Source organism: Dichomitus squalens, assembly GCF_000275845.1.
Source record: "Dichomitus squalens LYAD-421 SS1 unplaced genomic scaffold DICSQscaffold_4, whole genome shotgun sequence".
Classification (NCBI taxonomy): Eukaryota; Fungi; Basidiomycota; class Agaricomycetes; order Polyporales; family Polyporaceae; genus Dichomitus; species Dichomitus squalens.
The window spans coordinates 591,171-615,277 of NW_006766886.1; the positions used below are offsets into that span (position 1 = coordinate 591,171).

General features: G+C 58.1%; 9 protein-coding genes across 9 annotated transcripts; 5 read left to right on the plus strand and 4 right to left on the minus strand.

The window, feature by feature from the left end:
• Window positions 1-1,603: 1,603 nt before the first annotated feature.
• Window positions 1,604-4,739, plus strand: DICSQDRAFT_99892 (uncharacterized protein; the record flags this gene model as incomplete). The annotated part of the gene is made up of 5 exons (XM_007362378.1): window positions 1,604-1,685; window positions 1,786-1,978; window positions 2,040-2,587; window positions 2,644-3,346; window positions 3,416-4,739. 5 exons carry the CDS (start codon window positions 1,604-1,606, stop codon window positions 4,122-4,124), a joined length of 2,235 nt encoding a protein of 744 aa, XP_007362440.1. The 3' UTR covers window positions 4,125-4,739.
• A 631-nt stretch (window positions 4,740-5,370) lies between these two features.
• On the plus strand, window positions 5,371-7,374 carry DICSQDRAFT_99893 (L domain-like protein). Its single transcript, XM_007362379.1, has 9 exons — window positions 5,371-5,512; window positions 5,572-5,710; window positions 5,770-5,990; window positions 6,060-6,231; window positions 6,286-6,360; window positions 6,415-6,561; window positions 6,617-6,703; window positions 6,762-6,931; window positions 6,983-7,374. The coding sequence occupies exons 1-9, from the start codon at window positions 5,415-5,417 to the stop codon at window positions 7,005-7,007; spliced, it is 1,134 nt and encodes a 377-aa protein (XP_007362441.1). The 5' UTR covers window positions 5,371-5,414; the 3' UTR covers window positions 7,008-7,374.
• Window positions 7,375-7,730: 356 nt separating this feature from the next.
• DICSQDRAFT_52426 (uncharacterized protein) lies at window positions 7,731-9,136 on the plus strand (the record flags this gene model as incomplete). The annotated part of the gene is made up of 4 exons (XM_007362380.1): window positions 7,731-7,886; window positions 7,959-8,159; window positions 8,223-8,436; window positions 8,553-9,136. 4 exons carry the CDS (start codon window positions 7,731-7,733, stop codon window positions 9,134-9,136), a joined length of 1,155 nt encoding a protein of 384 aa, XP_007362442.1.
• Window positions 9,137-9,190: 54 nt separating this feature from the next.
• DICSQDRAFT_52135 (Metallo-hydrolase/oxidoreductase) lies at window positions 9,191-10,239 on the minus strand (the record flags this gene model as incomplete). The annotated part of the gene is made up of 2 exons (XM_007362381.1): window positions 9,191-9,801; window positions 9,867-10,239. The coding sequence occupies 2 exons, from the start codon at window positions 10,237-10,239 to the stop codon at window positions 9,191-9,193; spliced, it is 984 nt and encodes a 327-aa protein (XP_007362443.1).
• Window positions 10,240-10,409: 170 nt separating this feature from the next.
• DICSQDRAFT_52427 (uncharacterized protein) lies at window positions 10,410-10,776 on the minus strand (the record flags this gene model as incomplete). The annotated part of the gene is made up of 2 exons (XM_007362382.1): window positions 10,410-10,588; window positions 10,659-10,776. 2 exons carry the CDS (start codon window positions 10,774-10,776, stop codon window positions 10,410-10,412), a joined length of 297 nt encoding a protein of 98 aa, XP_007362444.1.
• An 86-nt stretch (window positions 10,777-10,862) lies between these two features.
• Window positions 10,863-13,353, minus strand: DICSQDRAFT_178276 (uncharacterized protein). Its single transcript, XM_007362383.1, has 6 exons — window positions 13,232-13,353; window positions 13,155-13,166; window positions 13,050-13,100; window positions 12,931-12,990; window positions 12,250-12,875; window positions 10,863-12,192 (listed from the first exon to the last, which is right to left on the minus strand). The coding sequence occupies exons 1-6, from the start codon at window positions 13,274-13,276 to the stop codon at window positions 11,208-11,210; spliced, it is 1,779 nt and encodes a 592-aa protein (XP_007362445.1). The 5' UTR covers window positions 13,277-13,353; the 3' UTR covers window positions 10,863-11,207.
• A 187-nt stretch (window positions 13,354-13,540) lies between these two features.
• On the plus strand, window positions 13,541-14,598 carry DICSQDRAFT_52034 (Thiamin pyrophosphokinase; the record flags this gene model as incomplete). Its single annotated transcript, XM_007362384.1, has 5 exons — window positions 13,541-13,770; window positions 13,849-14,050; window positions 14,097-14,240; window positions 14,303-14,414; window positions 14,471-14,598. 5 exons carry the CDS (start codon window positions 13,541-13,543, stop codon window positions 14,596-14,598), a joined length of 816 nt encoding a protein of 271 aa, XP_007362446.1.
• A 3,256-nt stretch (window positions 14,599-17,854) lies between these two features.
• On the minus strand, window positions 17,855-21,469 carry DICSQDRAFT_144403 (uncharacterized protein; the record flags this gene model as incomplete). The annotated part of the gene is made up of 3 exons (XM_007362385.1): window positions 17,855-18,466; window positions 18,575-20,959; window positions 21,005-21,469. 3 exons carry the CDS (start codon window positions 21,467-21,469, stop codon window positions 17,855-17,857), a joined length of 3,462 nt encoding a protein of 1,153 aa, XP_007362447.1.
• Window positions 21,470-22,190: 721 nt separating this feature from the next.
• On the plus strand, window positions 22,191-23,082 carry DICSQDRAFT_133384 (Erg28-like protein). Its single transcript, XM_007362386.1, has 5 exons — window positions 22,191-22,234; window positions 22,290-22,421; window positions 22,486-22,576; window positions 22,634-22,752; window positions 22,812-23,082. The coding sequence occupies exons 1-5, from the start codon at window positions 22,207-22,209 to the stop codon at window positions 22,862-22,864; spliced, it is 423 nt and encodes a 140-aa protein (XP_007362448.1). The 5' UTR covers window positions 22,191-22,206; the 3' UTR covers window positions 22,865-23,082.
• The last annotated feature ends 1,025 nt before the right edge of the window (window positions 23,083-24,107 follow it).

A 24,107-nucleotide genomic window follows, 5' to 3' on the forward strand; every position in this document is an offset into this window, starting at 1 on the left:
CCTCCGTGATGACTCGAAGTGGCGCAACCTAGATGCTCTTACTCTGCTTGGAGTGTGTGAGAGGTGAAGGGCATATAGGGGAGCTTGCGGCGCAAATTCATTGCCAAACTAAATTGTTGGCTTCGCTGCAAAAATGACTAAGAGGCTGACTGCCGCCCAGTTCAACCATTGTACACGATACTGGCGACGAATATGCGGATGACACGACCTCCGCGGTGAGGTATATCACAGTCAAGGTGAAGGCTTCATTGGAATGGGTCCAAGAGGAATCTAGACTGCGGGGGGAAACTGGCCCGTGGCTCATAAGACATATTAGCCGCTGACCGCATCACAAGGCTGGTAACGCCCACTGGAGTGATGATAGGTCAGCTCGCTTCAAATTCATTAGTGCATCACTATCGCTGGTTGGGATGTACGCGTACAAAACAAGCATGAACGGTCTTGATGCGTGCGCAGTGGCATCATGTATCTCAGATAGAAGAGATGTTAGACATTAATCGAGGAATGGAAGCGCACTTGTGATCAACATTATTGGGACGACTAGGGACTCCTGCCTGTGTCAGGGGACATCTGTCTACATGCCAGGATGGAATTTTCCGCGCTGCGGCGCTGAATGAGCCGCCCGAAGAGTGGGACTAATAGTCCGCAGTTGGTTGACCGACGCGCTCACGATGAAATCTCAAGAAGCGGATCTGCGATCTGAGGCTGGATCTTCGGATTTGTCCTGGTAAGCGCCTTATAGCCGAGGAGGACAGATCACGTCCGGGGATACAGCAGCGGGGTTTTCCCAGATCTGCGCGCGCTGTGCAGGCCAATACAGAGACATGCGGGGGCGTGAATACGGGCGCGATCTGGGCCGGTGATGGCGCAGAGCGGTCGAGTCGTGGCTGGGCGACGGGAGGCGGACAGTCGGTTTGTGCGTGGCTGGATCTGGGTAATTAAGATCAAATTCGGGGGAACGGCTAGCCGAATTAGTGCGTGTCCGAGTCGGGGGTAGGATCTATGGCGGCGCTGGGGCACGACTTGGCGGAAGACGCGTGCTGTGCGGTGGCAGGTGTGAGGGCGGACGAGAGTGGGCAGGGGTCGGACGGGGCGGGGCGGGGGGCGTCGAGGAAGAGGAGGAAGAGGCGGACGAGATAGGCTTTGCTGATCGGAGGCGTGCCGAGCGATATGCGACTCTGACAAGTCTGCGAGCGTCTGCAGGGAGGTCGAACCTGAGCTGCAGCGGCAGGCAGCGGAGCCCACAGGCGCCCCTGTGTTGGACCTCCTGGTGAGAGTTGCGGCTGCGGCCGCTCTCGCCTCGCCTTCCGCTCCTTTGCCCCTATCCATCAGCATCGCCTGCCGTCCGCCTCGTTCTCTCCGCTACCTTATTCCATTTTCTAACCACCACGCACCCATACCTTACTCCCGCATAGTCTTACCTTATCCACTCGCCATGAGTTATCTGGCCTCCCAGCATCGAGGCTACAACTCTCTTTCCCATCCCGACCTCCCCCAGCACCCCCCGATCCACTCCGCACACCCTCCCCGTCCCCCCATGCACGCCCCGCCCTCTTTCCCCGATCTCCCGCCCTCCTCCTTCTCCCCAGCCCCGCCCAGCCCTATGCCATCCAGCTTCCCTCATCCATCTCACGTACCCGATCATCCCCACATCAATTTGCCGAGGCTGGGTGAGACACGGTGCTGTGAGTCCTCCCCCGTATCCTCGGCGATCGTTCATCGATCGACCCTGCACTCCGAGCCCCGTTCCGTTTCCATGCTGACTGGCCGATATGATCATCACAGACTGGACGCTCCTCACCTCCGACTTGACCTTCCTCTACCTTGATCCTGTCCTCGCAAGCCACCTCGGCGAGCAAGCTGACTTGCTTATAGGCAAGCCGCTCTTAGCCTACGTCCACCCCGATGAACAGGCGTCCGCAAAGGTAGATCTCGGAGCTGTGCTGGAGAGTCGGACTTTGCACGGCAGCGTCACTCGGTGAGTGCTTCGATGTATGATGCGCGTGTTAGCTTCTTTCTTATGCAGGCGCCGTGTCCAGCGTCCGCTACTCTCGATTGTCGCGCGTCCGTCGGCAGTTGGGATACAATGGTCCCCCTTCGGAGTGGATAGACGCTGATAAGATCGCCGTCGACTCAAACTACATGGCGGTCGACATCGTCATCAACTACGCGGCCGACGGCTTGGTGCTCTGCTTCATCCACGCTGTTGTCGACCTCACGCCACGAGACAATGACGAACACAACAAGACGTGCTGGACAAACTGGTGTGGCACAGCCAGTATGGGCATGGAGCAGGCTCAGCTCCTATATGGCCGCCTACAGCAGGCTTTGCCCCCTCCGCCTACCATGTCTCGCGTGTTCCAAATTCTTCTGAACCAGCCTAACAGGCCGTTGTGTCTCAGTTGGCCCCAGGAGCGCCCCGGTGAGCCGACTTCAAAGGACTTTGCGCGGCTCGCCGAGGACATCCAAATCACTAGCACCGGCACTGACGCCCGAACAAGCTGCACACGGAGGTACAAGGCATGCCAAGTCATGGAGTTCTCCATGGGTGACAAGCGGGAGGTGGAGAGTATATTTATTCCTCATGGTGCGCCACCCTCTTCATCTCTAAACGCGCTTGATCCCTAATCCGAACCGCCTCAGGCGCCATTATCTTCGCATGTCACAAAATCACCCCGTACCCCCGTTCTAACGTCGGCGGCGGAAGTGGAATGCCACAACTCGGATATCATTCGGGCAACTACGCATCCCAAGGAAACGCTCAGCAGTACTACGACTCGCCTCAAAACCACCCTCAGAACCCCCACAATCCTCACATCTCCTCCCTCCACTCATACACCTACAGTCCTCAGCCTCAACCACCGATGTCGTCGTCCTACCCACCGAATGCTTGGGTCAACATGGAGTCGTCGGGTTCCCCGAACCCGTACGCTCATTGGGCCCCTAGTTCTCTTCCGAATGGGGCCCCTATCAGCAGCATGCGCACATCTTCCTATTCTGCACCTCCGCCACCTCCGGCGCCGCAGCACCAGTGGTCACCACACCAACCTACGTACTTGGACACCGAGTCTCCGGTCTCTCCGGACGACCCTTCTCTCCCGAGTCCTGGAGGGATGTATCACGCTTCCGGCCCTCTGGACCAGGAAGAGCAGGCCCCGCCGTCGCCACTCAACGACTTGGTTCCCGCTCCTAGGTCCGGACGACGGAACAACAGGGAGCAATACGGGAACGGCGGACGTACAGCGGGCAACCCTCCCGTGGGAGTCGTGAAGTGCGCGAGCTGTAAGGCGACTCATAGCCCAGAATGGCGAAAAGGTCCAAGCGGGAAAAAGGACCTGTGCAATGCGTATGTGTTCTTTCATATCAGATTCATCTGGATCGTCGGTTAGCTCACGTCTCTTTTCCTTCCATCCAGCTGTGGGCTGCGCTTTGCGCGGTCGCGTGCTAAAAAGGAAGGAGGCAGCCAGCGTCGCCGCAAGGACCGCGCGATGAGCACGTTGTCCACGTCCACGAAGCCAGACCCGTCGCCCTCTGCGTCTCCCGTGAGCGCGTCGTACCCGAGCATGCGGCGAGGAAGCTTCTTCGAAGAAGGTTCCTTCCTCTCTACATCATCTGCAGGCTCAGGGTCCGGGAACGACAGCTTCTCGCATGGCCCACCCTTCGACGGCATGACTCCGTCGCCCTCGCCCCCGTCTGGCGGCATGCACTACGTGCCCGGGCACTCTATGGGCTACAACCCATCTCCGATGCCAGTCGACAGACACGGCTTCGGCGGCCACCCGAACCCGAACCAGTACTACTCCCTTCCGCCTCCGCAATCTGGCTTCCCGCAGCAGCCAGCCGCCCATCACCTGCCCTCGAACGGCCACCACCCCCTGCCTCCCGCGCGCCTGGAGCCGGTCATGCCATACTCCAACAGGCTCTCTCCGCTCATGTCCCCTGCGTCGCCTGTCTCGAACTCGCCGCTCAGCGCCGGGCTGTCTGCCGCGTCGTACGAACGGGACAAGCGGTACGAGAGGGAGGCGGACCACTTCGCGATGGGGCAGCCTCCGCTCGGACCTGAGCACTCGTACCGCATGGGAAAGCAGACGGGGTATATGGCGCGTGAGTCCGGACCGTATTGAGCTGCGGGTTCCCTTAAAATCTGTCGCGACACCCCCGGCCGTCACCTAACGTCTGCTTATTATTCTCTACCCTACTCCTTCGTTTCCATATTCCCGCAACGTCAGGTAAAGTTTGTTATTGTAACGATCCCGTTCCGTATTCGATTCTCGGATCGGTGTATTCTTGTTGTTGTTCGGTACTTCTACCGCCGACCCCCAAGTGTAGCGCTCGCATGTACGGAGGGGCGTGCGGTTTGACCTTCGCCCTTTGACGATATTTATCCTCTGTATTCGAACCCCCTATTGTCGTCTACGCAGATTGCACTCAGCCACGACACGACCCGCACGCCGCATCCCCAGGAACCATACATATCGCTATAGTTCTCATGCCCTGATCGTGTATTTGTAATAATTCTCGCCCAGAATGGTAGATGTTTGTCTCTGGCTATTCGCCCGTGTGTACGCCCGTCCGTTTGGCTCAAGCGTCCCAGAGCGAAAGCTCAGCGAGACGAGAAGCTTTTGTCAGGATGCGAACTCTTCGCGGGCGCAGAACCGGGAGGGTACGCGTTCTCTTCGCGTCCTTTGCCTCGCCGTCGCACTAAACGAGGCCTGTGCGGAGCGGGATGGGGGATCGAGGGATCTTGTTGGTCCACCGATGCGCTCGCATGCTTTACGGCATGTGTGTGTGGCCCCAGCGAGAGGGCGCGCGCGAGCCAGGGCGTCCAGGGGAAAGCGTGCGCGCGCGACAGGTTTACTAGCACCGCGGCGAACATGCCGAGTTGGACGCCTGAGGAACGCTAGTGTGGGACGACGGCGGCGTTGTTCTGACATGTCCGAGTGGGAAGGCCGGATGCTGTGGGCGTGCGGTGCGGGGCGCCCTGCGATACGAGAGGCGTGTCCAGACCGTCAAACCGGCGGGGGTGGGCCCTTGCCTGTTTGGCAGGCTTCGCGACGTCGCTATACTTGCTGGACAAAGCGGCCACAATAATGAGTGAGAGAAAGATGGGCAAGGTTCGTGCCTCTCGACATGCCGTCGCGGCCCATCGAACGGCAGAGGGAGGTCGGGCGGTGACCGTGGTTCGAAAGCGTCTGTCACGTGGAGCAAGCTCGACGAAGGTCGGTAGCGCGCGCTGCCATGACGCGTCGCGACGCGTCTAATCACATGGCTTCACGTGCCCAGCACCGCAGCGGTAGTGATGGGCGCTCCCAATCGGAGGTCGCGAGATCGACTCATCCGGGACGCTATCGCTTGATATTCCGCTCTGTTCTGGGTGCTATCCTGAACGCTCTGTATCCACGAGCTCATCTGCCATGACCGAACAAAGCGCGGCGCCGGAAACCCAAGATGCGGCTGCACGTCCTGCAAATGACGCACCGAACGTGGCTGTGGCCGCGCCGACAGAAACCCGGTCGGTTCTCTCGCGATTCTTCCGCAAGTGAGGATCCTCATCGTTTGGGACGTGCTTAGCGGGAAGGTCACGCGAGTCGAGGTCATCCGTCCACCTGCAGCTGGGGACGGCTCCAGCGGCGAGGAGGATGAGGGTGAAGGCGAAGAAGAGGCGATCGAGGATTGGCAGATCCTCGAGGACCTGCCGGACGAGACAACGGTGCGCTTACGCGTCGTTGGCTCATCCACACAACCGCATTCCACTTACCGTGTAATCAGGACATAGAGCTCATCCACTCGCGGCTCAATTCCAACAGCGTCAGCAAGCTGGGACTGCAGCGGTTCGGGCCGCACCTGAAGCGGCTTTGTCTCCGCCAGAACTTCATCTCGCACCTCGACCCGGAAATATTCGGTGCGCTCACCAAGCTCGAGGACCTGGACTTTTACGACAACAAGATCAAGCACGTCGGGACTGCGCTGAACAACATGACGAACCTCACGTGAGTTGCCTTCTGTTCTCGTGCGTTCTCCCGTACCCGTGAACCAACTCATAAAGACGCGGAACGCAGGACGCTCGATCTGTCTTTCAATCTGATTAAGCATATCCCGGAGGAGATCGAGAAACATCTCACTTCGCTCACGACGATCTTCTTCGTCCAGAACCGTATCTCGCATATCGCGAACCTCAGTGGGCTTGCGGCGAACCTGAGAAGCATCGAGCTTGGAGGAAATCGGCTCCGAGTGCGTACCACGTAGGTCTCACATGGCTTGGACTGACATGGCCTTCGTTGCTAGAAATTGGAGGGACTGGAGGCGCTCGTCAATCTAGAGGAGCTGTGGGTGGGTAAGAACAAGATAACGAAGTTAGAGGTACGGTCATAAGAGGTCGCGTCTCCCTGGCAGGGCTTTGACCATGATCCGTAGAACTTGGATACCCTCAAAAAGCTTCGCATTCTATCAATCCAGTCCAACCGTATAACGAAGATAGAGGGTCTCGAGAACCTCGAGAATCTCGAGGAGTTCTACATCAGCCACAACGGTGTACAGCGGCTCGAAGGTCTCGAGAAAAATGTAGAGCACGCTTGGCCGTCTTTTTGCTGTGCAACGGGACTGATGCTCGCCTCAGATCAAACTGCGGACACTTGACGTTGGCAACAACTTCATCGAGCGGGTGGAGAATGTCTCCCACCTCACTAGCCTTGAGGAGCTATGGGTACGTTTCGATGTCCGTGTGAGTGCACATCCTCCCGTTGTTCATGACGGTACTGCAGATCAACGACAACAAGATCACTACCCTGCTCGATCTCGAACCGCAGCTAAAACACATCGAGACGCTGGAGACGATCTATCTGGAAAGGAACCCTGTCCAAGCTACAGAGGGTGCTGCCTACCGTAGGAAAATCATCCTCCTGCTCCCTCAGATACAACAACTCGACGCAACGTAGGCATTATCAGCGTCGTTTATTCTCCTCTATGCTCACACTATCATCAGATATGTCAAGCAATTCCCGGCATAACCGCGCGGCGTATACCGTCACCCGCAGCGCATTCGGGCGTAACGCGGGCCTTAGCCTGCCAGTCTGTGTTGTCCACGGCCTGCCGTTCCTTCTACTACACACCGCCACAGTGTCACTGTATATCAGATCTTTCAGGGACTCGATCGCGTCTGCGCACACCGATCGCGGTCGAGGGAATCTTTTAATGATGCACCGCGCGATCGCCGCACGATTGACGATTTGCGCTGCTGATCGCTCACGTCGCGCGGGGCCGCACCTTCTTTGTTCTGGTGTGCGGGACCGGGAGCGCATCGGGTGGTGGGCGGCGTGAGCTGGAATGCGCGATATGCTGGATGTAGGTAGTGCAGTCGAAGCCCGGATCTATCCTTTGATCTCATTTCGCAAAGGTCGGCCTCTACTTATGACATAGCGTGGGCGAGTCAGCGGCGGCAACCTGGGCGCATGCGTGTGATCAGAGACTATGTCAGGATGTGGTCGTCTCACTTGATGCGTGTGGACGGCCGTGCGTCGGAAATGAGAGTGAAGGTGGCCAGGTGTCGGACCTCCGAGGAGAGTGCACCCGTGCGGCAGACACGCGGCAACGCGTTGTTTGTGCGTGTTTTGCTACACCCTTCACGGCTTATATGACCACGCCCACCACGTGAGCGCGTCTCTTGCTTCCGGCCGTCATCGCTGCGCCGCCGCACCGCCTGCTTTCCGGTCGTCCCTCACTCCTTCCTGCCGATGGCCCCAAAAGACAAGTCCAGGGCTGCTGGCGTCAGCGCAAGCTCATTCATGGATCTCCAGGCGGAGTTGGAGAGGAAGAAGCAGGAGTTCGCCAAGAACAGGGCGGCCGGCAACGCCATGGCGGTCGTCGGAGGCGCCAAACGGCCGGACAAGGTACGCCCATGTCCCCCCCATATCTCGCCCCATCATGAATGCCAGCAGGATCGTGCTCGCATCTGAAACCAGAAGGAGCCGAAATGGGCGAAGCAGAACGCAGGCGTGCACGACCGCGCGGCCCGGGACGTGCGGCAGTTCGAGGACGACGTCAGGCCCAGCTACGACGCCGCCCGCGCGAGGTTGGAGAAGAAGGCGAGACAGTACAAGCTGCTGCAGCAGGGCAAGAGCGCGGGGCTGTCCGATAAGCAGTATGGCAGCGTCCTGGTGGACGTGAGCGTGTTTGCTATGTGCTGTATCTCGCCACACTGGCCGCTGACCCGACGTCGGTCGCAGTTCGAGCAAAAGGCCATCGAGCACTATCAATCCGACAGCGATGACGTTGACGAGTCTTTGACTGTCCCTGTGCCCCCTCAGGATGCGGAGGATGATCCTGTCATCGAGTATCAGGACGAGTTTGGGCGCGTGCGGACAGCCCCACGTTCGGAGGTTCCTCGCGAGTTCCTCCCCGACGCTGAGAAGGAGGACGATGAAGATTTTGAGTACGTGTGTTACGTCGCCCGACAAGGAGTCTGTATCGCTAATGTCTACCACCTGTGTCAGTCCTTATGTTATCCGTAAGTATACTGATTTTGTCAAGCACGCTTCATGTCTGACGACTCCCAGGCAATCCTGTCAATCACTTTCCCACCTGGGAGCGCAGTATGGAAGATCAGGAGAAGATCAAGGCCGCGCTCGAAGAGGACGAGCTTGCCGACATCCACTACGACGCCTCGCGCGAAGTCCGCGCGAAGGCTGCCGGCTTCTACAAGTTCTCCGAGGATGAAGAGACCCGTAGGAGGGAGCTCGAAGCATTGAATAAGAGACATGAAGAGACGCGGGAGGCGCGGGAGAAAGCAGGGGCGGTGGATGTGCTCCCGGGGCGGATTGAGGGCATGCGCGCGGACGAGGCAGCGGGATCTGAACCCGTGAGGAGTCGTGCGCAGGAGAAGCGGAAGCGCGAGTTGGAAGAGCGAAGGAGATTGTTGGAGGCGAGGAAGAGGAAGAAGACCGGAAAGGAAGAAGAGTCGCCATCGGCACCCTCCACCACGGCCCAAGTCCCTCCGTCAACGAAGGCTGTATCTGACCCGCTTGCAGTTTTGGGAGCACCGCTGGCGAAGACTGTAACCAATAGAGATCAACGCTCGGGCCCGTCAAATGCGGCAGATGCTTTCTTAGCCCAGGTCGAACAGGAGATGCTCAAGCGATAGGCCTAGTCGTCGCGTCGAAGTGAGTTCGTTGCGTCTCACTATATGCATCTCCGATCAAGCACTCAATGCATACTTAGCTTCTCGTACAAGGCGCGTCGGACATATCAAGCTATACCTCCCTCCTGCTTGCACGTACTCGACGTGCTCTTCTCCTCTCTTTGTCGTCCTGCTCTTCACCTCCTCCCGACCCTCGATCACATCCATCATGAATGCTCTCGTCGTCTGCAGGACCTCCAACGCAGGGCCTTCTGCCGTCTTATGCCCGCAGTTCACCTTGGCCTTATCGCTCTTCCCGGACGTCTCAACGAATGTTGTCAGATCGTCGATCGTCTTGAACCATTCGACGATACTACCTTCGTTGGGGAAGATGATCGGCGCCCACTCGTACAGCGTGTCTCCAACGTAGAGCATCGCTTCCTCCTCATCCCACAGCCCAAGCTCGTCGGGGACGTGACCGGGCGTGTGCAGGAGCGTCACTCCCAAAGGCTTCTCGTCGTTGGAGAGTATCTGATCGAGATGAGGTCGGAACGAGGGACGGTAAACAGGTGTGCGGATGCCGAGGTTATCGCAGAGGGAATGCGTGGGGAGCTTGTCTGGCGCGAGGAATAAGGGATCGTTGCCGGACACGAGGACAGGCGAGTCGTGCGCAAACTGCTCCACTCCCACTACCATGCGTGCGCGTGAAACCATCAGCCACCCGACCCAGTTGCTCGTGGTATGGATGACGTACGGATGTGGTCGTAATGGCAGTGGCTCAGTACGACGACGTAGTGCATCCTTCCCCCAGGGTTCAGCGGCTCCCCGCCGTTGTCGTCGATCGGCACGGTCTCGACGAATTCGCGCAGGCTCGTCACTCCGACTTCTGGGTCGTTCGACTTCCCGCCACAGCCGGTGTCGAGGAGCAGGATCGTGTTGGCCGCGGAGACGAGTTTGGCGTAGATGAAGGGGTGCTCATCGTAGACGTCGTCGACCTCGACAATCAGGAATGTGGACGGGGTTAGACGGCGAGCGGAGAACGCTGTAGGCTTGGATTTGAACCTCGTCGGCGGGGATGCTGGCCTTGTGTGGCGTACTGTGTTTGCTGTAACAGATCCTTTGCACATCGCTGTTCTCGGATATCTTCCAAGGCGGGAGGGCGATAAGACAACTTGCGCGTGAGAGTATATCGAGTGCGAATGTACTCTACAGTTGCTCTGTGCCCGCACTCAGACATTCTCGCACATGATGTCTTCCTCTGCACGCACCATCCTAACTAGTTACGTGTAATGTCGATTTACCCGCCCGATACGGGACATATCACTGCGACTTCCTCCCCACCACGAAGAGTCACTTGAGTAGGATCCTCAACCATCTCCGCGTCCACCGCCCACTGGCTCTCCTCCAGCACCGACCCCAGCGATGTATTCGGATGGCGCGATGTGAGCAAGGCGGCCAGCTGTGTCAGCGGAAGGCCTGCGGGCGTGATCGCGTCAACAAGCGTATGTCAATCATGGACATGCACGCAGAATTGTTGAGTGCGCACTAGCTCCTTCGCCGCCCTGGTCCCTCGGCAGCTCGACCTCCTCTGTGGTCAGCCCTGTTGCGGTCGACGCCGCGGCAAAGTAGAGCACGGTTATCGATGGTGTGCGGAGAGCCGCCATGGCGGTGGGAAGTCAAGGTGCATGCTCACGGGATCGTAGGACCGACCTCAGCCTCGGTCGCGGTCGGGTAGCGGGGGCAGGTGTATGCTACATGTATTTCGTACAAGCACAAACATCCGTGCCAACAATCAGTTAATCTCCTGTGCAGTAGTCAAGAGCTACCCGGATAGCATGAGCAATTCGCAACAGATCGTAAATCCAAGGTGTACCGTCGACCCCGCGGTGTAGCATCAAACAGTCCCATCCAAGCCTACACCCATGAAATTGCACCAACCAAAAGCGAGGCAATCCAAGCACCCACTCAAGCAACTAAGGCACGTCCGCGACCGCCAGCAGGACCAGCTCCAGCACACCTGAACCCAAATCCGCCCCCACAGCGCACACAACCGCGCGGACCTCCAATCCGCCCCGGAGAAGACGCGCGCGCCCACTCACCCCTGGTTCCTCCGCCAACTTTGCAAACTCAGCAGCCCCACAACCAACAGTGCCGTTCCCGCGCCGACGAGCCCCGGCAGGTACAGATACCACGTCCGGTCCTCCGCGTTCCCCTCCGCGCCGCCCAGCTCGACCGGGGGCTCCTTGTGCACGCTCTCGACCATCGAGCTCGACAGCTCCTCGTCCGCGTCGTCGCTCGCGTACGCCGGCTCCTTCCGCCGGCGCCGGCGCATGGGCGGCGGGAGCGGGTCGTGCGCGGACGCGGCCTCGCGCGCGACGTCCAGCGTTGGCATCTCCAGCTGCTGCTGGCCCTGCACCCGCTGGCCCTTCCGGCGGACCGTCCGCTGGTTCTGCTGAGGTGGTCGTTGTTGCTGCTGCGAGCGATCGCGCGGCTCACGTGGGCGTATCGCGAGCTCTGTCCCGCTGTCTGCCCCGCTCCCGCTCTCGTTGTCCTCGCTTTCCGTCTCCTCAGCAGGGAGGAGGGGGACGTCGAGCGCGGGGCTGAGCACCCGGGCGCGCACGAAGAACCGCGCGGCCTGCTCGCGGTCGCGGCGCCACGCCTCGGCGCCGTCTGTGCTCGTACCGGTGCCGGGGGGCGGGCCGGACATCGCGAAGGGCGAGCGGAGGGAGGAGAGGCCGGCGTAAGAGGAAGCGAGGAGCGAGGCTGCTGTGCCCTCGAGGTGGAGGAGGCCCGCGGCGAGGAAGAGCTGTGCGAGCCCGGAGGCGCCGCCTAGGCGGGAGATGTAGTACTCGGTGGATCCGCGTGGGGGTGTCGGCACGGAGGGGGCGGGGGTGGAGGCGGTGGTAAGCTGCCCTGCGGAGGGGACCCCTGACGGCGTGGGGGTGGACGGTGTGGGGAGCGTTGTGCCTGTTCCTGTCGCGTGTTCCGCAAGTTCGTCTGGCACGATCGTCGTGAGCGGAAGGTAGTGCGCTGTGAGACGGATGGCTGCTGACGGGAGGCGTGCTTGATGCCATGCCCGGCTACGGGCCCGAGTCGGTGAGTTACGGCGGCTGAGCAGGGACGGGAAGAAGACTCACATGAAGTACTCGAACGCGTCTTCTTTGGCCTTGCGAATGTCGTACAAATCTAGCGCAACTAGAACTAAGCTCGTCGGGTCCATGTTATAGGGCATTTCCGAGGTGATGTCCAGGAGCCAGGGGTATACGCCCGTGGGTGGTGGGGAGATGCTCTCCGGCACGGGTCCAATGATGAGAGATGGCCAGATGACGGAGTCCGCCTTCTCCAAGTGCAATGTCAGGAGCCTCCCGGAACCGGTGTGCAATGACTCGAGCGAAGAGAAGGAGGACGCATGGGGAATGTCTTGCGGGAGCCGTACGAGAGGTGAAGCTGCGAGCGGAGATCTGCGCACGGGGCGAGGCTCTGGAGGGATTCCAAGTCGTTCATCCGCAGACGATGAGATTGGGGAGGACAGAGCAGGAGAGGAGATGACAGTGTCGTCCAGGTCGGATCCCGAGATTAGACCGGCTTCCAAGGATGCCGCGAAGCTGCTGGAGAACTCGGGGTCAGATATGACCGCGTATGACGACTGCGTCGACGTTGTCGATGCCGTGGACGTAGTACGCTCTCGCGGGGAGAGGCGGGAGGGTCGGGGCTCTAATTGCCATACTGAAGCCGCAGTGTCGACCTTGCCGTACAGTTGTCCCTGAAGCGCTGGTCAGTCAAGAGCCCTTGACGTACCCGGTCTCTATGCAACGTGCCTTCACTACTGGAGGTTGACCCCGAACTCCAGCGACAAGGTGATTCTCCTCGATGATGACCTGCACGAATTTGGCCGAAGTTACAGCTACTGCTGCGGGACGGGGAGAGCGAGACTCACGGATACTTCTTCCTCGACCGTGTCATACGGCAAGAGAACGAGGACAGTAGCCTACATCAGGTTAAGCACTCTGACTTCCTTCAAGATGCGCCGTGAGCCACGAACCTGGTCGTGAGACTAACAATAACAAGGCGGGGAGCCGCGTCAGGCTTGACACTGGCACGATGGGAGCTTGGACGCACCTGGTGCCATGAATATGATTGATAGTGATCGTGTAACCTATCCATGCTCGTCGGAGGCGTCTGGAGAGATAACAGGAGGATGATGGAGGATATGAGGAGAGTTGAAGGAGGACATTCGGATCGGAGTGCCCCGACGGTTGTCTTGCCGCGGGACACGAGTGCTCTCCCAGTCGGTACGGGCACGTGTCCGCGCTTGCCCAATTGCCGAAGCGATCGGTAACAGGCGCTGGATAGGCGCTGGCCACAGCCGCGTGCAGATCCTGATTCGGATTCCTGTCGCAGCAGCAGACTCGACTCTGCTCTCGCCTCATGGCCTCCGTCGCCCCTTCCGCCGTTTACTCCGTTACCCCCTGGGAGATCTCCTTCCTCGACCCCCTCAGGCAGTCTCGCAACGCCCTCATCATCCTCAACCAGCCCTTCTCCTTCCCCCTCCTCCGACGCCTCTGGTACTCCTCCGCCTGGCACGCCTGCGCAGACGGTGGCGCGAACCGCCTCCACGACCTTCTCAAGGACCACGACGGCAAAGACATCAGGCACCTGTGAGTCGTGCCCCAACGCCTATGTACGTAACCTCGCTTCCCATCATCCTGACCGCTACCCGACCCGCCACGCGCCAGATACACGCCTGATCTAATCAAGGGCGACCTCGACTCCCTCCGCGTAGACGTCCAATTGTACTACGCCTCGCGAGGAGTCCGCATCGTGCGCGATGAGGACCAATACGCGACCGACCTCATGAAATGCATCGCCTCGCTCGTCGACGACGAAAAGGCCGAGCGGCACGTCGAGGTACGCTCCTTGATTGGCTCGCCCCCTGCTGTGTCGGCACACGACCTCATGTCATGTCTCGTATCGACGTCTGCAGCAACACACGATTGTCATTCTCGGCGGCTTGTCAGGCCGGCTTGACCAAACCGTGCACACGCTCTCGCTCCTGCACAAACTCCGGCGGAGTCGGCAGCGCGTCTTCGTGATCACGGACGACAGTGTGGCATGGCTCCTCGACGCAGTGAGTTTTTGGTTTTTTCAACACACTACCTCAGCGGCGTTGCTCATATTGTCAATTTTCAGGGTGAACACCGCATAGCGGTTGATCATACTGCTTTCGGTCCCACTTGCGGCCTCCTACCACTGGGCGTCGACTCGACCGTCCTAACGACGACAGGACTCAAATGGAATTTGAGTGAGTGTATGTGCGTTGTCTTGATCACTACAGTTCCTTATGCCCTGTATGAATAGCTGACCAAATATCGTCGTTTGACGGATTGATATCCACCTCGAATCACCTCCTTCCGGAGGAACCCGTCGTGACTGTGAAGACGACCAAACCCCTCTGGTGGACCATGGAGCTGCGGCCACTGGCTTGAAACCCCTCACGCATTGAATCTTTCACGTGCGTCGCCGTTTGATATGTATGGATCATCTACGCGTGATACAGGGGTGTTTGTGAAATGTTGTATCATAATCAACAGGGTTCGGAACGCATTCCGTTGAGGAGTATACGTCTCTCCAAGGCACAGGTACTAGGTGCGGTTGCTCAGTTTGGTCCAGGATGGAAGTCAGTATATGCGCCTGCATCCCGACCTATCCTGTGCGCGTACCAGAAGGGGTCGAGTACCGACGCGCGTACAAGAGCTAATGGCCGTGCTCAGCCGTTGACCGTAGTACTCTCATATGTGCGATTGTCCGAGGGCGGCGACTTCACGAATGAAAGACGCATGCATGTCTCCGGGCTCAATTGGACAGCCCAGCCTCGTGTCGAATTGCCAAGGATGGCCTGGACTGCATCTAACGGCCACGTTCGGAATGCACGGTGGTCATTGCAGCGAGGGTATCAGGGTGAAAGGCCACGTCGTAAGGTTCGCTCGCATACCACTCATGCTTGCCTAGCTTGTATTGCATCGGGCCAGACGTTGACTGCATATGAGTCCTGGCGGAATACCGAGGCTTTGACGATACCGCGGCAAATGGACCTCTTCAGCTGAATACGCCCCGGCCCTCGCACTCGGAATTCGGGATCCCGGCCTTGTGCCGCCTAGAAAGTGACAAGACGTTTGCCCACGATGGAGCCTATATGGTTCCTTCCGCCTAAACGCGGTCAACGGTCGCAAAATGGGGTAGGCGAAATGTCTCCTTCCCTGGCTGTGATGAGGACGCCGGTCAGTCTAGTGGCGCAGCGGAAGTCTCAGACGAGAGACCGCGTGCCGCCACCATCGCCGAATGTCAACAGCCATGCGAAGTGCGCGAAGTTGTAGATGAATACGATCTCAAGCGGATCATTTGCAAGGACTCTTGAGTCGTCCCGCTTCCCTGTAGCCGCTCGTCTGAGCACGTATGAGAAGGACTGGGGAAGGGAGAAGGAGTGCGGAGACTGGATGACGGGCATGGGTGATGTGCGGTTAGCGGGTTGGGTGCTCTCGAGGGGCTTGCTTGGAGAGGTTGGCGAAGACAGGACGTGGTGTGCATTGGAGGCAGACCGGCGGTTCCTCTCGAGAGGGGAAAGGGTGCGACCAAGCCATAGTGGATAGTGGCGGAGGGCAGCCAGGATTGTGGCGGAGGCGTGTATTGTGACGGTGGGCTATGACTGCAGCGGGAGCGGGAGCATGGAGAGGATGATGGCCGATGTAAACGGAGAGACGGTCACGACGGTCGTTTTCCGACGACACTAGGGCTGGACGTGGTGGGGGCTGCAGCGCTGAAGCTTAAGGGTGGGATGATGCGAGGCAAGGGATCGGTAGCGGCGGAATAGGTTGTGACGGGAGCAGCGGATTCTCCTGCGTCTGATACGCCGTCTAGTCTTGTCATTTCAAGAGTTACTTTCAAACCAACAAGCTGCCGGCTTGGGGACAGCGAGCCGGACAAAGGGTGCCAGACAGAGGAACGGACGCCGGGGTGACGATCTCCTGGTAGGTAAGGTGGGCGCGTACTCGATTTTGTGCGGATTCAAGACTTGGTATACCCCTGCAGCCGAGCTCATTCTGAGCTGGTGTGAAGGGAAATATGAGCCTCAGAAATACCGGGGTAAAGATCAAGTACCACGAGCAGTTCAAAATTCCGTCCCCGTCAGACATTTTGTTGCCATATACATAGGTCGAACAGAGGTTCCTCTGATGCCAACACTTAAGCTGAATAGCTCATTCGTATTTGCCTGTCGATGTTGCTGGTCATCCTCGATGAACTTATTTCGTTGGACAATGGCGAGTACGTGCTGATCGGCCGATGTGCCTGCCGCGACTGAGCTCACTCTGTACAGCGAACCTGATGCATCCCATTCTGAACCACGACATCCTGGTCATCCTGGAGACGTGTTCGACCCATCTCCGTGTTACGTTTGATATTCAAGGTTTGGAATACATTGCCTCCATCCCAAAGCTCCCTACTTCAGGCGTGTTGTCTGATTTAGAGTTGCGCTCGAACGTGTTTGGTGCGCTCCCCGATTTTGACATCTTTGTGAGTACACTGCCCAATCCAGTGACCTCCATGGATTCGTTTGGGCTCAGCCATTGATTAGGGCAAGTTGACGAAGTGGCCTTCAGCCTTATTCATTCGGTCGCTCTCGTTAAGATTTTTTGCACTCCTCAGGCTTCACATGGGCACAACAGAGGCGCGTGTCTGATGCGAAACGCTCTGCTGGAAGGCGACGTCCCAATGTATACACGGGCAGTCGCGGACGCATCCCTCGCGTCACTGCGGCGACTAGCAGTTGCATGACCTTGTGAACCACCCTTTGTCCCCGTCACCTTCGCTATCGATCGAGACCCGGGAGAACCACCCCGACGTCGTTTTCATAAATGACTGTTTGGCAAGAGATATCATGCATATTGATGCATCCACGCATACGTATACGCCTGGCTGTTACCACTGCAACATATGTTGATGCTGAAGGCATGCTCGCGTGTATGTAGTGACCAGTGCCGGTCTGGGTTTCTCCTCGGGAATATTTTGCAATCGCGCACGCGAGTTGGTGTACGGGTTCCAATGTACGGACGCATGGTTTCATGATCAATGCAACACTGATGCCATGCAGGCGTCATGGTGAAGTAGAATAACCGCGAACGCTAAGAATGTAAATGCGTGACATTCCTGCCAGTGGATCTGAACGCAAGAGATGCTGCTAAGACGTGATGAGACCATGCACGCATGGACGCAAATAACGAAAGAGATGTGCGTCAAAAACATGTACAAATGCAATGACCGTTGCCATGAACAACGCCAGTTGGTATACACTATATGGGGTGGATGAATCTCCGAGACTAGAAAGTAAGTAGCAGAAGTACCGTACGGATATGTACCAGGTGAGCACCAGACGTAGTTAGATAGGGAACGGGAGGTATTAAGGAGAGAGGATATGCAAGAAGGAACGTGTGGGGCCGTCCTTACTAGAAGGGCGGTGTAAATAGTGGCAGCACTGCAGCTATCGAGACATGAGTTGGCCTAAGGTGAGCAGGCTTCAGGCTCATTATAGACAACAATCGCCTACCAGAAATCCGTACCGTACATGAGCCTTGATGATATATGAGGATGATGGATGTGAGATCGACAACAACACAAGCAAGCGCCGATAGCGGAAGAGCAAAGGAGCAAGGGAGCAAAGTCTACTCAGTCGCCACTCCAGATCTGCCCCTAGGGTAGCTGTAACGATGGACGCGTCTGTACAGGCGAACTCGTCGCCGACGGGGAGAGGTAGTCGCTCGTGATGCGCTTCATCCGGTCGCGCTCAGCCGCGAGATGCTGTGTGAGCATACCGTCGAACCGCAATATCGACTCGCGCTGGGGTTTGCGCTCCCCAGCCCTGCTCTTGCCCTTATCATCCGGTGCCGTGGCCGGCCGCTTTCGTCCTGAGCCCACGCTCTCCGTGCTCCGAGCGATGCTGATAGCAGCCGCACTGCTCGTAGAGCTCACGCTCGCGCGCCCGACCGAGGTACCGGGGGCAATCGGGGAGCTGGGCAAAGCCCCGATGGGGAGGAGAGGCGACGTCGGTACGTGCGCAATGCCCTTGCCCTTCTTGGAGAAAGGCGAGCGAGACGACGTGGACGAGCGCCGATTGAAATCGACGACGTTCGATATCGGCTTCTTGCGGTCGTACGTGAACTGGGGGAGAGGTTCTTGCAGGGAGCGACTGGAAGCAGGAGAGAGCTGGGGCGTGGAGTGGTTCCCGAGGCGCATGATGGAAGGTCGCGCGCTTGAGCTCGACGCGCGGTTCGAGATGGCTTGGGTACGAGGCTCGACGAATACCTCCGCTGTCTCAACATTCTCGCCGCCAGGCGTAGGTGGTTGAGTCCGCAATGTTGTAGGCGTCTCGCCAGGGGGCCCGGGATTGAACCGACTGCGCGCATTTCCTGCGCCATTCAATGATAGCTCATCTTCCGACTCGCTCTCGTCCGAGGTATCGAGATCATCCATGGCATTGTGGAAGGTGGTTTGGATCTGATCGAAGAAGTCCGCAGGCGACGCCGGCGCTGGTGCCGAGTGGATGATGGGGCGTTGCATTCCGCGCGGAATGGTCAAAGTGAGTGGGCCGCCAAGCCCACGACGCGCTGCGAGCGGGGCGGACGGAGAGGATGCAGTGGAGGCGGAAGAATACGTCAAGTTGATGGATGCCTCTTGGGTGGGGCCGAGCTCGGACACGGCAGGGGAATCTGGTGGTGGTCGGCTGCGGCTATTCGATGTCCGTGAATTGGTTGTGGACGTAGATGGTCGATAAGTAGGACGAGCCGCACGCGGGCGGGGAGGTATGGGTAACTCAGTGGGGGAGACGGAGGAGGATATGCGCGGGGGAGGTGAGGTCACAGAGCGAGGTGTGATGGGAGGATGTGGTGGAAATTCTGGGAGCGAGTGCGTCGAAGGTGCAACATGTGATGCGATGCTTCTCCGAGACATGACCGAGGGTGGCCGACAGCTTCCAAACACCGCATCACCGAAGGCAGATGCAGTGGGAGAGGGCATGGAGTACTCAGAGATAGACACAGATATTGAAGGTCGGCCGGACGGGAGTGACAGTGTCATGGAAGGTCGAGCGCCACTGTGTTCTACATCCGTGTCCATGGGTGTCCTGAACGATATTTCATCGCTTGAATACCGTGACTCGCTCTCAGAGCGCGACCGCGTCGCCGTTGTGAATGAAGGCATGCATTCTAGTTCTCTGAGCTCTGGGGAGATACCGCGGACGGGAAGAGGAGGAGGAGAAAGCGAGACGGTCGGCTGCTCAGCAACATGGTCCTCTGCGCCAGATAATCCAGGAGTGGAAGTCGCTTTGCGCACAGTATGATACGATGCCGAAGACGAGCCAGGAGCAGCATCACCAACCTTGGCGACTGGTTCCGAGAGGTCCGGTTGTGAGAGTGAGTATAGAGGGTTGAACAGCTGTTTGCGAGGAGCAGGTGCGAGAGGCAGAGGCATGTGGGCCGGTGTCTCTGCGCGAGCCGGGGGACCTGCGATCGATAACAACGGATGTTCCGCTGCCAGCGGTGACTTCTCGCCCGAGGACAGCGGCATACCCTGGAATGGCGGCTGTTGCACGACTGAAGGCGACACGGGCGGACTGTTAGAAAACGACTCCGAATGAATGCTCAAGTTTTCCACGATCCGTTGTCCGACCTTTGCTTTCTGTACTGCCGGCATTGCCGGAGTCCGGAAGGATGCCTCTGATTGAGGCGGTGGTGACGCTAGTGGCAAACCCGCTCTGCTCGAGACTGACGAAGAGAAAGAATGGTCAGGCGTGTCCGCGAGCGAATGGCTGACGGCCTGATGCAACAAGTCTTTCCGCCAGCTCTCCTCCTCTGAACTGATAGACCATATCCCTGGCGATCCGGGCACGAGACGATCAGCGAGCACGGCGGCATTGAGGGAGGCCTGTGGGCCCAAACCGTAAGCTGCAGATGCCTGTACAGCGAACATCGAATCCACCAGCTGCGGCGGCAAGTCGACAGCGTCTGTGGGATCAATGATGTCGTCCACAAATCGGTCCCGAGGTGTCGTTTGTGTCTTGGTCTTCCGAGTGTCCCTGCTACGAAGCTCCTTCTCAGCCTGTTCAGCAGCGGTCGCGAGGTCATCCATGCGTTCACGCAAGACAACTACCCTACTCGCGGGCGGGGGAGGTTGGACCACGGGCGGGGGAGCCAAGGGCTGCTGCTGTGCACGGAGTAGGAAACCTGACGCAGTAGGTGTGTCAGAAGTCGTGCGGAGAATGGGACCCGCACTGTCAACCGCAGGAGGACTGCCAGGGACGGGAGACGTCGGCTTCGACTTCGACTTCCCTAGCCGGAAAAAGTCTAAGAACCCAGCGTTGGCAGGCTTGGCCTTTTTCGCGGCCTCCGCGGACAGCGGTGACAGCGAGAATGGACTAGGTTTGGTATGAGCCGGTGGGAGGAAGTAGCTGTTGTTCAGGAGCAAACGAAGTCGATACGAGACATCGTCGGGGTCAAATTCTGAATGGTCCTGAGTGACGATTTCTGGATATGACAGGTCTCCCTCGTCGTAGGTGTAGGGCATTGACGACTCTGTTCGAGTACCAACGGACGTCGACGCGGGATACAATGACGACGATGTCGTCGAGTTCTGCGTCAGGATAGAGTCGCGAGGATTAGAAGAGCGGGACACGATGTGAACTGCAGCGCCATCTCCAAAACCGAACGGCGTGAGCGGACTCGCTTGCGACGACTCGTCCGAAGGAGAGTGCTGTCGGAGATTTTGGCGGGGCAGACTGAGACCGCGAAGCTTCGCCTTCGTCTAGACCGTCAGGACAGCGTGACTCAGAGAGTGAGAGGCACATACAGCTTTGATAGACCCAGTATCCGACTTCGCCTGCCTGCCCCGGATCTGCTCGAACGGGACCTCCCGAACGTCTACGGCACTGCGGGCTCGAGACATCTGAGGCATATCCAGACGGACCCCAGGTTCGGGACGTGACTCTGGCCCTACTGTCCTCGACCTTCGCCTCGCCTGCTTGACCCGCCGCTTCTCCTCCGCCGTCATCTCCTCGGGCTCGTCGCAGACTACCGTCGGCACTGGCGGTACATCATCGAGGTCCAAGAAGCTCTCGCAAGAGTCTGATTCGTACTTGCTCCCCACCGATTGGCCCTGGCTTCTGCCGCGTTTTGAGGGAGCGAGTGAGCGCGTTCTTGTACGCGATCGTCGCCTGAGACCGGCACTCTGGACCGAGCTAGCGATAGAATCTGAGCGAGTGAAGGGGTCGAAACTGGGAACAGGGGGCTTGGCCGTCGAGGTCGAGGGGACCATGGGACGCTCAACGTTGCATGGGACAACGATAAGAGACAGCGTGGACGAGCGCGGCGTGCGACTCGTCGTTGAGGACGAAAACCCGCGCTTCCTCTCCCTCGCTTCCACTGGGGACCCCGGACGGACGGCTCCTTTCCTGGACCCCCGCTCAGCGCCTGACGATTCAGGACATGTTCCGCCTCGAAATCATCGCACTGCGACACTGATGCGGCGGTCGAGAAAGCATGTCCACACCAGTTATGTCTCGACCTCAACTCAGCAGCATGCACGTCTGCAATGTACACCCCATGTGTATGATTGAACCCCTCATGTACCATCCGCTTCTCGCCTTCAGTCTCGTAATTTATACTTAGGTCGCAAGGGCGGGCGCGGGACCCCGGTAACCCTGTTGCACCGTAATATTGTTGATGGCGGCGCTCAGCGTCCATGGCAAGGACCGTCGGTGGTGTTCTTGGCGAAATGCTGCCTATCTGCCATCTGCCAGAGGTATGTATGACCACCCCGCAAAGGCTACACCTCAGTGGGATGCCCTCAGCCAATATGCATGACTCCAGCGTGTGAAGGATCAGATTTTTGTCTGCACTACCCAAATGAGGTATATTGTAAGTATCTTAGAGTTCAGGTCCGTCTGCCTTGAAGCGCGCGTGCGACACCTTACAGTTAAGCGCCATGTACATGCGGATAGCTTGCCCTTCGACTTGCATCTTGGCCAGGCAAGTTTCGATTCCTCGCTGACGATGCCTATCTTCGACGCCGTTTCTCCATGTGAGCGTGGCCGTGATTATCCCGAGAACCTTCTTCAAGCCTGACGTATGCGTAGACCTTCCGCAGGGACCTGGATGGTTGCCGACGTGGCAATTGATTGTGGCCGTGACTGCAGCATTGAACACAGTGAGCAATCTCACTAGCTTGACGTTCTCGCGGAGGCTTTACAACAACGCTGTGACTTCCGGTGTGTGTCTGTGGTAGTACCATTGATAGTAGCTATGGCAAATAACCAAATGTCCTATGATCAGTTAACCCCCTCCAAGCCCGGACATTCGCTATCTGGACCCTTACGTCAGCGGTTGTCCGCTTCTATGCGGCCTATAATATTCACAACAAGTTGTAAGTCCCTAGTTGTTGTTCAACGAAGAACAGTATGTCTATCTCTCTATCCTGCAGAATTTACGACATAGCCCTCTTCACGTACCTCTTCGCGTTCTTCCACTTTGGCTCCGAAATCCTTATCTATCGTACCGCAAAAATAGCTGCCCCAGTACTCAGTCCAGTGATCGTCTCGAGTGAGTCGTGTCGGTCCCACGTGAGATCATCCATGCCTGAAGCTCACCATACACTTCAGCTTCGTCGTTGATCTGGATGCTCACCCAGTACAACTTCTACGTGAAAGCCTGAGCGGGGCTGTCCGACAGTTTCCTCACTCCATTGTTCGGTGGTCTCTCACGTGTGTGATAACCGGTGCTTCTCCTGCTGTATGTCCGCTGTCGTTGACTTTACCTGTGATGCTACCATGCTTGATCTTACTCAGCTCTCTCTCCGACTGGTCGTCCGTCGGTTCGTGTACCGCATGCATCTTGCTGTCAACGAGCCGTGGCTATTCACGTCGTCCTCACCTGTTTTCAATACCTTTTCAACTTCGTGCAGCCGCATGCGAGGCACGTCATCGAACCTCGTGCACTGGCAGAGTGGGCCTGGTTCATCGTTGTCGGTACGTTGTCCCGAATGAAGGCGCAACCTGTACTGCGTCTATCGCAAACTGCGGTAGATCCATACGTACACCCTCCGCGTCTTCTCACGTCCGACAACCTCTCATCATTGTTGCTGGCCACCAGTCATCTGTGCCAGGAATAAGTCGTGAATACTGCTTAAGTACGATCGGCCTGCAAATGCCTCCCAGGAAGGTACCTCTGTAAGCCCGTATTCTCCCGCAAAATGGCATGTAGGTTTGGTTTCCTGGTGGCCCTGGCCCAAATGTCCTATACACCTGCAGACCAGGTTAGCTGTAAAACCGGCGCCCTATCTTCTCAGACGCGTCGTGCGCGACCTCATACGCCGGAAAGTCAGCGCCGTCTGTCGCACATGCGTTCAGTGCCAGGGGAGTGGGGGAACGGTGCGTAAGAATAACGACACATAATTACGACACTCGCAGACCCCGTCGACGTTCCTCCGTTCTCGTCTGAGCTTCTCGCTCTCGATCCGCCTTCGGCAATCGGCATCTCAGTGGTGCTTGAATCCACGCCATCCATTGCGACATTTCGCCTATGCATCTTCTCGGAGATCGACATACGCACATGCGACCACGTATACACGCACAGAAGCGTGTCTGTGCTCGGCTCGAGTACCAGCTGCTCGTCGCAATATAGCGGCGGCTCATGAGGGAGGGAACGCGTCCGACGGGGAGGCCTTGTTCGCATGGATCGGAGGCAGCGCCCCGTGGTCAGCAGACATGTCCTCCATCGCAACCCCTTGTCAGGTGTTGCATCCTTTGACGAGGACGGATCTCGCTCTGCACGTTCCTGAGGACGCGTGTGCGGTGCTTCAGCGTCTGCTAAAAGAGTTGAACGCACCAATCGGATCGACGACGGGGTCGGGCTGGACAGCTGAGCTTCCAGGAGCATCGCGATTCGCAGGAATGTTT

What these genes read in the sequence shown, in the direction of transcription:
- DICSQDRAFT_99893 (XM_007362379.1), top strand. Translation starts at nt 5,415, where the DNA reads ATGACCGAACAAAGCGCGGCGCCGGAAACCCAAGATGCGGCTGCACGT. An exon ending in GCCGCGCCGACAGAAACCCG is followed by an intron (nt 5,513 to 5,571) that starts GTCGGTTCTCTC and finishes GGACGTGCTTAG; the next exon opens with CGGGAAGGTCACGCGAGTCG. An exon ending in ACAAGATAACGAAGTTAGAG is followed by an intron (nt 6,361 to 6,414) that starts GTACGGTCATAA and finishes CATGATCCGTAG; the next exon opens with AACTTGGATACCCTCAAAAA.
- DICSQDRAFT_133384 (XM_007362386.1), top strand. Translation starts at nt 22,207, where the DNA reads ATGCCTATCTTCGACGCCGTTTCTCCAT. An exon ending in CTTCGACGCCGTTTCTCCAT is followed by an intron (nt 22,235 to 22,289) that starts GTGAGCGTGGCC and finishes ACGTATGCGTAG; the next exon opens with ACCTTCCGCAGGGACCTGGA. An exon ending in CAACAACGCTGTGACTTCCG is followed by an intron (nt 22,422 to 22,485) that starts GTGTGTGTCTGT and finishes TCCTATGATCAG; the next exon opens with TTAACCCCCTCCAAGCCCGG.
- DICSQDRAFT_178276 (XM_007362383.1), bottom strand. Translation starts at nt 13,276, where the DNA reads ATGGATAGGTTACACGATCACTATCAATCATATTCATGGCACCAG. An exon ending in CGGTCGAGGAAGAAGTATCC is followed by an intron (nt 12,991 to 13,049) that starts GTGAGTCTCGCT and finishes AAATTCGTGCAG; the next exon opens with GTCATCATCGAGGAGAATCA. An exon ending in GTCAACCTCCAGTAGTGAAG is followed by an intron (nt 12,876 to 12,930) that starts GCACGTTGCATA and finishes CCAGCGCTTCAG; the next exon opens with GGACAACTGTACGGCAAGGT.